Here is a 14,167-nt window from a genome sequence, read left to right on the forward strand (position 1 = left end):
AAGAAACTTCCTCTGGGTTTGAACAAAGCCACACATAATGATCCTGACTTCTGGATGCTTCAGTGCTAAAAATACCAAATCATAAGTCAAAGTCTAAACTTCCCAAACTTTTTCTGCTGTTGTGTCAGCAGAATAAAATGCTAAGCCTTCTGTAATGAGGAAGAAATTAGTCAAGCAGGGATAAAAAAAGAACAGTTTATAAGGCTAATGTATGGTATTAATTTAGGTTACTGAAGCTGGCAGCCAAAGCAGCTGCTCTAAGGAGGGTGGTACGAAGTTTCAGGTTGATCCTGTAGTTCCCTCCCACCACCTTCCAGCATGTATATAAATTGTCAGCTCTCCAGACCCTTTGCCAGTTCTCTCTTCTAGACTTGTCAGAAGCAACAGAGGACTAAAGATGAAGATCTTTTTCTTATTCACCTTTTCTACTATTTTCTTGACGTCTTTTGAACAAGCATCTGCATCTGCTCACTATGACAAGATTTTAACTCATAGTCGAATAAGGGCACGCGACCAAGGGTAAGTACATTGTGTTCATTTGCATTTTAAATGTGAGTTTCTTAATAGCTATTCTCTCCTTTCTTCTCACATTATATTAAATGTGTTTTTTTTCTTTCACTATGAATTCTTACTGTCATTCAAGAATAACTTTCTTTATAAATTAATTTTATAAAAACTGCTCCTAAATTAAAAGTTTCCTGAGGAGTTTCAAAAGGAGTCAAATTAATGTTAAACTTCTTAAAACCTGTAAAAAAAATAAAATTCCCACTTATGATGAATAAAACATACATTTTAAAATCATTTAAGTCAATTACAGTTAATGATTAATATAATGAGACATGGGGTGTGTTTAATATACATTTTAAAATATTTGGATAGAATTGACACCTATTCCACAACATTTACTCCCTTTATTCTGTCCTAATGAAAATCATGAGCTCTGCTTTCTGACACGGGAAAATACACTAGGAGTCCTTTGTAAAACTTCTGTTCCTGCTAGAGTAATGCAGCAAGCTGCTCAGCAGGGTGCCCAAAAGACAATGCTTACAAGCCAGTCTGCTCAGAGACATGGAACTAATTTGAACAGCTGGTGTCAGGGAAACGCATGTGTCTAAACGTATTTTCTTTCAGTCTTTTAAGTAAAAAAAAAAAAAACATTCTGTGAAAAGAATTGTTCACAATCCTGTCCTTATTGAATTCTCTCTCTCTCTCTCGTGTGTGTGTGTATGTTTTAAATAGAAAGAGTTGTCTAGCTTCGCATTGTTGTAAAGCATGTGTTTTAGCTTTTGAACTGATGAACTTCTGTACTGCAAAAGTATATGAATTAGTGACAAAACACCTTTGCTCCATGGAATTTGCTCTTAAGAAATTCCTCTACACCACCATGCTAAGAAAAAGTTTTCCTTGTTTGAAATCTGTGACTCCTTTTATTTACATGCCAATTACCCTTTGGTCCCCAGTAATTCCCAGAATGTTTACTTAGGTGCTTGTGGTACTCCAAAAGGTTTGTAATCAAAATAACTGATTGATTTACAGAAGACAGGGTTCCCTTTTACATGAAGACCCAGTCACTTTTCTTCACCACCTCCCCATGACCTTCAGCTGCACAGATGTGTGCAAGAAAAAAACTTTATTAAAAAGAGCTTGATGGTATTCACAGCTCAGTCCCTAGCGGCCTGTAATTAATTCACTTCCCAGGAGGAAGGAAGAAATGTAAGGCATATTGAGACAGAGGGTCAGGACAGAGCAGAGGGGGATCATCTGTCTCTACCAGGAGGGTGGGCTTGCCAAGGAACCCAGCTGGGTAGTCCCAGGAGTTTTCACTGTGGTTGCTTCAATGCACACCTGCCCTGGCAACTGAACCCAGATGTTGCTTCCTTACTCTTGCTCAGTAGGAACTGTGTTTACTGCTATTTTATATAATGCTTTCCCAAAGATGAACAAAAATCCCTTTTTAAAATGTTTCTCACTCCCACCCACAGCCCCAATGTCTGTGCCCTTCAGCAAGTTATGGGAACCAAAAAGAAATACTTCAGCACCTGCAGAAACTGGTACCAGGGAGCCATCTGTGGAAAGAAAGCGTAAGTATCTGCTGTTTCCAAACATTCATTGAGATGGGATAATGTACTATTAGAAAGTTCTTATTTTCTCAGTGCAAACAAAATACTTGTTTCAAAAGCAGAGGCAGGAATAATTAACTTCATAATTTTACAGTGTTACAGCATCCCTTTCCCTAAAACCACCTCTAAATCCACTCGAATAACTGATTCAATGATTGCTGCCAAAAATAACCACAAAAGGTATGAAAATGACAGCATGGTACGTAGCACTTTTTAAATTCAGTGGGCTTCAAATCATTAGTTTCACGAATAGTTCTTTAAGTTAAGTTTTTGTAGCTCTCTTTTAAACACGAGGAGAGGAGAGGTTAAGTGTCCTACCCAAAAACACAGAGGGATCTAAGAAGCCAGTTGTGGAAAGAACTCAGCACTATCCAGCAGAGTTGAGTGCTTAGACCACATCTTTCCACAAAGAAACAAAAAAAGTATATATATATGCATATATATATATATATATATATATACTTGAGGACACAAAATAAGTCTGGGTGAGTTTGACGTTCTTTTGGAATCTGTGTATAAATTTCAATTTTTAGTTTTTCTGATAATGCAAGCCATTGCCTTTTCATGTGGAAAAAAAGTCAGTAGTATTGGTCACTGCCTCTGCATCAACCACAGAGTGGTTTCAGAGTAAGAACACACAAAAAAACTCCAATCCAGAACTTGGTCTGCCCCACTTGTCATGTTTAAAATTGAGTTAATTTAACAGCAACTGACATTGTTTACCCAATGCATTAAACTAATGTTTTTCCAGTGTACTACATTTTCTCTTGCTGTTACGCAATTACTTGGATAACTTTCACAGCAGTTGTCAAAGGAAGTTATTGTTTCTACTTTGCCGTTATTCTCTTACAGGGTCCAGATAGGTTTGGGGTGACATTTTCAGGACAGCTCAAGAGAACAGGGAGTCTAGGCTTCATTTGCAACTCTGTGATAGGATATCAAGAGTCTCATTTTGAAAGCCCATAAGAAATCTTCCACGTATCTGTGTAATGTTCAAGTACACAATTTTAATAGGCACTCAGTGATTATGTGCCCTAAGACATAGATACTAAGTTACATTGATACAAGGTGCATATTACATGCATGAGGAACTTAACTCCATCTAAAGTAAGATAGATGTTTAAAACGTACCTAAATAACCTCAATCACTGTTTCAGATGTTAATGAAAAGTGAAACAAAGATTCTTTGTTTCCAGGCCAAAGGATTCCTTAACGGAGGTTAATGTGGAAGAAAAATAATGATTAACAGTATTGATCACATAAGCCAAAGATGTCTCCCTTTATAAAACAATCATATTCATAGTTCTTGAGCATGATCCCTATACGTTTTAATGTAAAACTGATTACAACTCCATGATTGTCCACGTGAGTGAAATACCTCCACTAATGATTTTTTCACTGTTCAAATCAGACTTGAATTTGTAGACAGTAGTTAGGCAGAGGCCTGAAATGCACTTATATTGTGATTTCTAGTACTCCTGTTAGGTGTCAGAGGCTTTGCATTTTTGAGATTCCCGAAAGACACTACAGGTCATAACAGAGTGTTGGAAAGGACCCTTAGGGAAAAGACTGAAGAAAGATGGAGGAGGAGGAAGTTTTCTCCCATTGTCTTTCTGAGAAAATGTGTTTATTTCTCTGCCCGTGTAACATGGATTAATGGAATTTAGTTACGTTTACAATACAATGAGGCATAAATTCCACCACAGACTTGCCTTTCAAGTACTGACACGGCTTTGAAGTCTACACATGAAGTATGATACCATGGCCCTACCTGAACTGAGGAAAAGATGATTTTCATGGACCAAGCTGTCACCCTAAGCTTTCTGCTATTGTAAACTTTATTGGATTGCTAATTACTTATTTCCTTAAGGATATGAAAGAAAGTAACAGCATTAAGCTAGAGTGGTAGTAGCACAAATCATAACAAACTTCCTTTGAAGAGAAGCAATCTGATTATTTTAAATCTTCAGAATTTCCTCTGAAATATGATTTACTGTCTAGAACCCTGACCAGTCTCTCCTATTTTGAATTTAGCTTTGTTTTTCTTAGCAGTTCCAGACAGGGTAGAATCCATTTTTCATAAAAATTATCCAGAAAGTTTGAGTAATTAAAAATTGTAACAATGAACAATTTCCAGTCAATCTAGAGTGTGTGTGGTCATTTGCCCCATCTCTGCCTTCAGTTCTTTCAGATAGATATATAGATTTATAATCTTTATCAGAATCTTCTCCTCCAGGTGGCATTATAATACTGACTTCCTTACTTCCTCAGTGGACATGCTGCAAGTCATCCAAAGTATTTCACCTTTTGAGAAAAGTCTGCCATACCACTGATTTGTTTGACGTTACATGCTATTCCACTACAGGCACATGAGGAAGAAGGATATTTCCTGAAAATGACTTAGACTGAAATTTGGATATTCTCAAAGTCAGTTTTGGAAACCAACTTACTCCTGTGGTTTTATTCCTAGATAGATGTTGTGTCTTCCCAGGAGGAAAAGTTTGCTCTCAGCACAAATCTGAGAAGGAACTCATTACTTTACTAAGCTCCAGAAGTAAAATGATTTGTGTAGTGAGATACACCTTAATGGGTTAGGAAAAGTAATTTGAAGCAATAGACAGTTTGGACTCATATGACTTTGTTCTATTCTCTGACAAGAATTTAGAGGAACATAAGCTGAAAAACATTTTACAGAGCCAGCGTAAGGCCCTAAGCAGGAAACCTTCTGCAGCCGACCAGTGGCAGACACTGAGCAGCAGTATCTCCATCCTCTTTTAACACTCCTACCATTGTATAAGTACTCAGAGAGGAAGGCTAGAACGGGAAAACAGTGTGTGTGGAACTAAATTGAGTCATAGGTAGAACTGGGCTTTTGTGTGTGTGTGTGTGGCTGTAATAGAGCACCTGTTATAATTTAGTCTTAGCTCTTACTTAATTGGATTTTTATATTCTGTTCTCAAAGCATAGATGGAGATGTGACTAAAGGTGTTACTTTAGTAAGAACAGTAATCCAAAGGACAATGGCTCTTCTCAAGTTAATATCTCTGATATCTCTATGTTAACAAGCCATTCATGAATGTATATATGATCTATAAAATGTTAATTTAAGAAAGCTTTTTACATTTACATTTCCTGTCAACTGCTGTAAATTTCCAATAGGGATACAACTTAAAGATTTGCTAAAAACAAAATCTGTTGGACCAGAAAGCTTTCCACTGTTTTTATACAGTATTTTATCTCCATGCCAGCAAGGAGTAGAAAGGGATGAGTCACAGAACTCATCTGAATAAGCTGAAAACTGCTCTGTTAACCAAGAATAACAAGGGCATAAAATAGTCTAGCTCTGTCTTTTCTTCCTTCGGAATATATTCCCTTGGATGAGGTAGGAACAGGTTAGTAGTAAAAAATACAAAAGCAACAACAGCAAAAATTACTTTATTCACTTGGACACCATCTTATACTGAGCTAGTAGGGTGATACAGATGAGGATGACTTACAGTGTGAGATGGCACTTCTCATGTGTACTGTGTATATGAGTGATGCTGAAGAAATGCATCTTGCATTGTTATATCTTGTTCTGATGTTACCTTGGAATTCTCTTTATGGACCCCTCTTTTTCCGTTCCATCTTCCTCACTATATTTTGAGCACATCTGATACATCAACTTTCTAACTGCTGTCAGCCATAAGGGAATATCAATAGTGATTAGTAGGAATTTACAGTAACCCTTGATGACTGAAAAAAGCCTTGGTTGTATAACAAGCTACATGGTAAATAAGGCACTGATCTTGTAATGCTTGAGTCAAGAAATATCTTTCTTCAGGCAATTTTCTGCCCTTCATTAATTGTTGTGTATGTTAAGAGGAGAAAACTTTCCATGTCTTATGCTATACTTACAACTCATTTTGCTTCTCCAAAAGCTAATGAAGACTGTAGTCTCTTATAGCTGCTCAAAGGGTGAGGTAGAGATATTTTCTATTCAGTGGAAAAGAAAAACTTTCTGATGACAAAGCAATTCACACAGTTGGACAAACATCCTGACTCCTGTTGAGGAAGTCAGGTGACTTGTTTTATTAGCTTCTGACAGAGATGCAACTAGGAGGAAGGGTATAAGGTTAATTTCCTTGTTAATTAGTAAATCTGTAGCTTAAATTCTCTTCATCTTGTATTCCTAGGAAATAGTCATTCAGTGAATTGCCCTACAGAAAGAAACATACTAAGAACTGTAGAAATACTTTCAATATATGGCTTGTCTGCTGAAGAGATGAACATGCCAGAAATGTGAAAATGTCATGTGCATATGTGTTTATGACAGAATGAAAATGATAGGGCTTGTTTGGTTGTTGTTGTTTTCTGATCTTTATTCTTTAACAGCTCTATCAAACCACAGTAAATCATGGAATTCCAAACTTGACTTTTAAAATAATGCTCTGTAATGCTATTGCTCTTCGAGTCTGCATTCATTTTTTAAATCTCTTCAAGTAGTTTAGATAGTGAAGTTCTTAAGTCCAACTTTTCATTTGAGTAAGCTGTTCAGTTTAATGAGTTTGTGGTTAATGTTTGTCAGATTTAGCTTATGAAAAATGAGAGAAGCCTATTCAACTGCCACTGAAGAGTCATCAATTTAAAAATTGGAATGCAGTGGTAAAGACTCAGCAAAAGTCTTCAAGGAATTACTGTTGAGAACTCTTTTAACACTGCCAACATAAGCCACACATATAAAAATAAGACTATTATGTAAAACCATGATGGCAAATTTTCCTTGTCATTCACAGTGTACCATAGTTTGAAAAGAAGTATCTGAAATGTAAAGTCAGGAAGTTTAAAATATGCTTTAGACCTTGATAAGGTCTACATAATTTAGACCTGATATAATTTTTTGATATTCCCTGCCTGTAATGGCCAAAATCAACTCAGTGATAACTCTGTTAAATTTAGTGAAGTTGCACTTTCTTATGAGAGAATTTTCAAGCAAGTCTATGGTAGAGCTTTTGTTTCTGTCATATTAATTAAGAAGACATTATATCCGATTGACTTCAGAGCTAAGTTGAATGTTAAACTACAGACTTATCAGTTAGCCCTGGTTTGCTGCTCTGTGTAGCTTATACATGCTCAAAAATGGGAATATTTTATTGATATCATTATATAAAAGTTCTTAGTCTGTTCTATTGATAAATTTTAAGTATACTGTGATGGCATGCTCTTTTAACTCTGTTCATGGTTTGTTACAATCTGGTTTTCATCCTTAATACATTTACAAGGGAACTTTCCCTCAAGTCCACCTATCCTGTCTTTAGTCATTTTATTTTCTATGACCTGCTTTATATCTGTTCTTAATTAGTTCTCTCCCTCATTCCTGAGATTCTTCAAAGTCCTCTTTGATACACTGGAGCTCTGCCATCCCACTTTCTTTCACCATACAATCCACAGAACCTTCTTCTTCACTACCCTTTAAGTTCCTATATCCAGTATGCAGGTTACCTCACATAGTTTTGTCATTTAAATTTATTTTCAGCTTAATTTTTTTATTTCCTTTTACAACCCTGCTTATAACAGTTCCTCTCACTGTCCCTGCTATCTTTTTTTTTGTTTTTCCTCAGTCCCATCTAATCTTTTCAAAATAGACCCATCAAATTAATTTTCTTCAGCTGCTATTCTATTTACATTATCTTTTCATAACTCTGCATGATATCCACATTCCCTGCCATGTTCCCTCCTTTCAGTTAATGACTGCAGTCATATTGTAAATTCAAAAGCTCTGCATTTACTAAAACAACTAATTTGTAATGTACACAGAATAGGTCAAATGATAAAAAGGCCATGAATATCAAGAGTGTATACTTAGCTATGCAAAATTAATAATTAAAAATAAAAAATGAGGCTATAAGCTAAAATCTGTATACAATTGTCCTGTATGTTACTTAATTATGTTTTTCATTTATATTCCACAGAACTGTCTTATACGAGTGCTGTCCTGGATATATGAAGATGGATGGTATGAGAGGATGTCCTGCAGGTACAGGCTAATTTGCATATGGATGAATCAGTATATGAGAATCCTTACAACACAGGAGACTTTGGGCCCCTCAGTACAAGAAGGACATCGAGGCCCTGGAACATGTCCAGAGAAGGGCTACAAATCTGGTGAAGGGCCTGGAGCACAGGTCCTATGAGGAGCAGCTGAGGAAACTGGGGTTGTTTAGTCTGGGGAAGAGGATGCTCAGAGGAGACCTTATTGCTCTCTGCAGCTACCTGAAAGGAAGGTGTGGGGAGCTGGGGGTTGGCCTCTTCTCGCAGGTAGCTAGTGATAGGACTAGGGGGAATGATCTTAAGTTGCTCCAGGGGAGGTTCAGGTTGGAAATGAGGAGACATTTCTTCTCAGAAAGAGTAATCAGGCATTAGAATTGGTTGCCCAGGGAGGTGGTGGCGTCACCGTCCCTGGGGGTGTTCAAGGAAAGGTTGGACCTGGTGCTTAGGGACATGGTTTAGTGGGTGACATTGGTGGTAGGGGGATGGTTGGACCAGATGATCTTGGAGGTCTTTTCCAACCTTAATGATTCTATGATTCTATCATATTGCCTAAGAATACAAAGGCTCATTTGCATACTGTCAATACAGTTAAAAATGAGCCTCCATTGAATGTGGTCGTGCAGTTTAAGTTGAATTCCAAGGCTGCTTCTAGCTGCTGGGTTGGAAAAAAGAGGTAGACTCCTCAGTTCCCAAAGCTACTGAAGGTGAATTTTTATTCCTATTCCCCTCCCACTCCAGAGTAACCTAAAGCATACCAGTGAGGTCAAAAACCTAGGACATGAAATGTGGCTTATCTAAATTCTGTTTATTTCTTTGCCTGAGAACACTTGAATCTTGTTAACTAAAAGTGTGTTATAGACTTTAAATAAACTAAGAAGGGGTGAAAATGAAGACAGGAAATCTTAATTTCTCCTGGTTTTGGTGATCTATTTTGCATAAATAAAGTTAATTGCAACAGGAAAGAATAATTTGAAATGGCATGCTTTAGAACACTATATCTGTGCTGCTCTTTTTACATTAACTAATAAAGTAAGGCATATCTAAGGCAGAGTTCATCTTGTTTAGACGAATTCATGTCACTTCAGATGTTTACATTGGAAAGAGGTTGGTCATACTCTAAAGTTGCCTGTTCCTCTCCACAACTGTAAAAACAGCCAGGGACAACTAGCTCACACATCAATGCCTGACTTGTAGATGCATAGAATTAGGAGATATGCATCCTATTCTCATGTGGCAGTGGTTTAACTGTGAGTCTATGACCATTATTACCCTCTGGCTGAATCAATATCTGCGCAAGCCCAACACTGGAGGAGGCCTCACAAAAAGAATTCTGTTTCACCATGCCCACTCCATTGCAATTTTTGTGACTGTAGATAGAATTGACTCATGTCCTTTCTCAAAGGTCCCAAATGGATAGGTTCCCACTTCAGGTTAAGCTTAGCGCAAACAAGACATCTTTTCTAAAGAAAACATAACAATATTTGGTTTTGTTTGATCTAATTTTTCAGCTCATTATGCAAACCAGAAAATAAATAACAAGCAGATGTGTTTGGATGGATTTGGATTACATTGATAATGGAATTTTAATACAAGCATGTTTTAATATTGATTTAAACAGTTTCATAAAGTCAATACCATTGTCCAAACAAAAGAAGTAAATTAGACTTGGTCATGAGAAACTGACTGAAGAATTTACAGTATTTTTGTTAATTTCTGTTTTAGTTGCTCCTATTGATCATGTATATGGTACACTTGGTATTGTGGGAGCTACCTCCACTCAGCAGTATTCTGACATGTCAAAACTGAGAGAAGAGATTGAGGGACGAGGTTCATTCACTTTCTTTGCACCAAGCAATGAAGCATGGGAGCAATTAAGTTCAGTAAGTGTGTGTGTGTTTGAGCATGTGTTTTAAGTATTATTTTTTTTCAGGTAATGTTTTAGATGCAATAAACTAGACTGGAAATGATAATGAGATTTTAGATATAAATGGACAATAGTTATAATACAGAAATGTACATGTAATGTGCATTACTGAAGCTAGAACATCTGAGTTTATTTTCAGTAACACTAGTCAACAGTAAGCAGTTCTTATTTAAGCACTTGCATGTCAAATTTTAATCTTGTTAGTGTTAGCATAGTTTTGAGGAAAACAACAGGAATTCCAGCAAGTACATAATGTAGAGTACAGTCATGGTTTGACAGTGACTCAGGTGTCCTCCTTTTAGTAATGCTTTTAGTTAAAATAAACATTGAGCCAAAATACCTTCAATGACTTCTCTTTGATGAGACCTCTTGTCTTCCATTTGTGAGCAAGTCAGACCAAAGCATTATCTAAACAGAGCCAGACTGACAGATATTGAAGTCATATAGGAATTATCTGTCAACTATATTGAAAGTATATGTTAAGGTAAAGCAATATGTACATCTTTCTGAGTGGAAGAATGCTCTTGAAAAATCTAATTAATTAAAATCATTTCTTCTTCAGGAAATTCACAGGAATTTGGTTGACAATGTAAATATTGAATTATATAATGCTCTCCACCACCATATGGTAAACAAGCGCATGTTGACAAAAGATCTTAAGAATGGCATGACATTAGTGTCCATGTATAATGGCCAGAAATTGCTTATTAACCATTATCCTAATGGGGTAAGTCTCTTTACATAAGTTTTCTATAATATAATAATTCAATTTTAGCCATTGTTTGTTCCTTTATTTTCTTCTATAGCTAAGAATATTGGTTTTGGAAAGATTAGCATCTAGCAAGTCAGTTGTCACCAATAAAAATAATTAAATGGTCTCTTGAAAAAAATCAGTTTGCTGTGCAGGCTAATCGCCAAGAAAGAATTAATAAATATGTGCTGTTTGCTGTTTAAAAATCAAAGTTCAAATGAGAATGAACTTGCTCCATAGAAGACAAAGCCTTTCATAGTGAAAATATATCATCATCATAGATCTGAGGGCAAAATTTGATAGTACTCTTTATCTATTTACAAAATAACATTAAATCAGGTCTTTAATTAAATCAGATCTTTTATTTGAATTGGACTGCATGGTAGAAGCATTTAAGATTGTAATGGTACAGGTATCCATTACTTTCCAGAAAGAGTTTCATTTTTATAAATGTTAAAAAGCTCCCAGTCATGTTACCCATCTTTTCTTAAAATGCATGGAAATGTTTATGCTATACTACAATTTACATCAGTAAAAACCAATACAATCGTCATATTAACCAGATATAGAAAGCAAGTCTGAAGAATAAGGATTGCAATGACAAATAAAACGTGAATATGAAATCAATGTAGCCTGCATTAATCTGCTGCTAGCTGAATGCTTTCTAGAAGAGTTCAGTCAGCCTCTTAAATCTTGCAAGGTTTTACTTGATATTTAAAATAAAACCAGAAAGAACTCAGTGAACACATTATGTACAATACACGTGTGGCCAGTCTGTAAGAATCCGATTCCAAGTGTATGATCAAGTGAATGTTTAATCGTCTACTGCTTGATTCCTCAAACATAGGTTGTTACCGTTAACTGTGCCAGGGTCATCCATGGCAACCAGATTGCTACCAATGGTGTTGTTCATGTTATTGACCGCGTCCTGACTCCTGTTGGAAATACCATTCAAGATTTCATTGAAGTAGAGGATGATCTTTCGTCTCTCAGAGTAAGTGGACAAAAATAGAAACACTTTTCTGGTCTTGTAGTTTCTTCTTTTTTTCTATTTGCGTTGAAGGCCTGGAAGTAAGAAGAGTATTCAATAACAGAGAGAGAGAAATAAATCAAATAAAGGATTCCTACTAATACTGCAAAGCTAGCTATTTAAAGAGAAAGTGTATTTTATGTAAGGAGTCCTCTTGTGTTCTTTTGTGGATCTTGTACCTCATCAATAGGACAGATCATGTCACTGTACCTAAAAAGTGTGCCCTTTCTTCAAGTAGTGAGGTAACGCAACATATGAGCATAAGTTACAGTGTCTGGTGCTAGGTAAATAAGAATAATTTTGAAATGCATCACAGAATATGGTAAATTTTTTTTCCAGAATCTGCTCATAGCAAGTTTCAGAGCACCATGGAAAACGTGGATTTTTCTTGCAGGGAGGAACCAGCTTACTTTCTGTCCAAGTGTCTAATTTATTCTTCTTCCAGATGTGTCTTCTTAGCATAACAGGATTTCATGCTGCACATTTAACAAAATATGTCATGGTTTTGCAAATAGCTTTTGTTCTCTTCCCTTCTTCATCTCCTCTTAAAATTCAAAACTATTTTAAATGCAGAGGCATAAAGGTGGAAAAGACCGCCTGAATTCTCTAAACCCAGTCCATTGCACTTCCAGGCAACCATATACATTTAATTCCTTTAAAAAACTGGGGCTAAAACAAGTCTTGTCTACTCTTCAGTTGAAAAAAAGAGACTTTTTTTTCTACATTTTCTTCTGCATTCTTTCTTCTACATGTTCTATTTGGGTTTAACTGCCATGAACTCTAAGCAAGACCTTTTCACCTAATCCTAGATGACATTTTACCTATTACTTTCTACTTACTTACGTACTGGCCTAACTCAGCTTGAAAAAAAAACTTTAACACATTTTTTTATTATTCCAGGTGTAATTTTTTATTATTCCAACTGTAACACACTTTTTATTATTCCAGGTAGAAGTTAATTTTTTTGATAGACCATTGCATTAATCTAATGTGTCAAAACCTACATGTTCACATTTTTCATTTAAAAATTTAGGAAATAATAATTTGTGCCCTGTTGTCAGTTCTATCAGAATTTGGCTAGTGTGTGCTAATTTAAGGAGGGAATTCATCATATCAAGGTACATTTTTTCCCACAGAATTATTTTTTATTCATGTTCGTCATTTCACTTTTAACACGTCTTTCTATAACACTGTTCTCATTGTCACAGTAAAGAACTCTAGGTACTAAGTGAAAACACATGAGAAGTTTTGTGCGAAATGCTGCCTGTGAGCTCTCATGAATAACTCTGTAGTTTTCAGTATAAACTCAATATTACTCTTAAAGAGCAAGATTTGACTACTTCAGAATTCTAAATTAGGGAATAAAAGGAGTGAGCTTTTTGTCCATTTTTTGTTGTTTTCCTGTGTCTACATGGCTAAGCTAATGCTTTAAATAACCAGCATTAATAACCAAGTTTATTTTTTAGGCTGCTGCAATTACATCAGATGTCTTGGATACTCTTGGAAGGCCTGGTCATTACACACTCTTTGCTCCTACTAATGAAGCTTTTGAGAGTCTTCCAAGGGGAATCTTAGAGAGGATCATGGGTGACAAGGTGGCCTCTGAAGGTATGTAAACTTTTCTTGCAGAAGAAGAATACAGGTTAGTAAATCAGGATGTAGAAACCACATTATCCTTGTAGCACTGAAATTCAGCACCTGTACTTTTACAGGAGGAGGAGTTATTTCTTCTGACTTTGTCAGTTACCTAATGATTCAAATTAAATGAAAATTTACTTTCCAGAACATTTTAAAGGAAACTGAAAATACAGGCACTCTAATGTCTCTAGCTGAACTTTGATGTTCAACTCCCTAGTTCTAATAGAGATTCCTGCCTCTAGAAATGAAGAGCTATCTGAATTTGGGGGTTCATTCGTAGCTTTTCCATGAGCAGCCTTTTCATACAGACCATTCAGAAATTGAAGGCTTCTTTACTGTGAATAAGTGAGTCTGAGATTATCTCATTTTAAACAAAAATGCAAACCACTCCTGCTTCCAGTCGTCCATCTTTCTTCTCATCAGTAAATATTTCAAATTATGAACCTTCATCCAAATTAATTCTGCTGGGAATGAGTACATTTCAGTACTTAACATCTTGTTTGTTACTGAAGCAATATTCTTGTTGACTTCCTTGCAAGTAATATCTGCATTAGTACTGTAATATAGTGCCTTCTGTTGAGGACCTAGTAAGAGAGAACATGCCAGGGAAATCACAAGATTTTCTGAAGAACCTAATTAACTTCATTAACTACGTCAGTTGTTTAACGTTCCAC

General features: G+C 36.0%; 1 protein-coding gene across 12 annotated transcripts in view; it reads left to right on the forward strand.

Annotated features, from left to right (window-relative positions):
• Nucleotides 1-272: 272 nt before the first annotated feature.
• POSTN (periostin) overlaps nucleotides 273-14,167 on the forward strand; it is a 35,116-nt gene continuing 21,221 nt past the window's right edge. For 4 of the 12 annotated variants that reach the window (XM_066989670.1, XM_066989672.1, XM_066989675.1 and 1 more), the window contains exons 1-7: nucleotides 275-519; nucleotides 1,983-2,081; nucleotides 8,072-8,136; nucleotides 9,873-10,030; nucleotides 10,637-10,801; nucleotides 11,673-11,819; nucleotides 13,322-13,463. In XM_066989670.1, the coding sequence (XP_066845771.1) occupies nucleotides 398-519; nucleotides 1,983-2,081; nucleotides 8,072-8,136; nucleotides 9,873-10,030; nucleotides 10,637-10,801; nucleotides 11,673-11,819; nucleotides 13,322-13,463 (898 nt within the window). In that variant the 5' untranslated portion in view covers nucleotides 275-397. Of the gene's footprint in view, nucleotides 520-1,982; nucleotides 2,082-8,071; nucleotides 8,137-9,872; nucleotides 10,031-10,636; nucleotides 10,802-11,672; nucleotides 11,820-13,321; nucleotides 13,464-14,167 lie in introns of all 12 variants that reach the window. The other 8 variants (XM_066989674.1, XM_066989673.1, XM_066989679.1 and 5 more) reach the window with 4 other exon arrangements.

The sequence above is a fragment of the Anser cygnoides genome, chromosome 1, assembly GCF_040182565.1.
Source record: "Anser cygnoides isolate HZ-2024a breed goose chromosome 1, Taihu_goose_T2T_genome, whole genome shotgun sequence".
Lineage (NCBI taxonomy): Eukaryota > Metazoa > Chordata > Aves > Anseriformes > Anatidae > Anser > Anser cygnoides.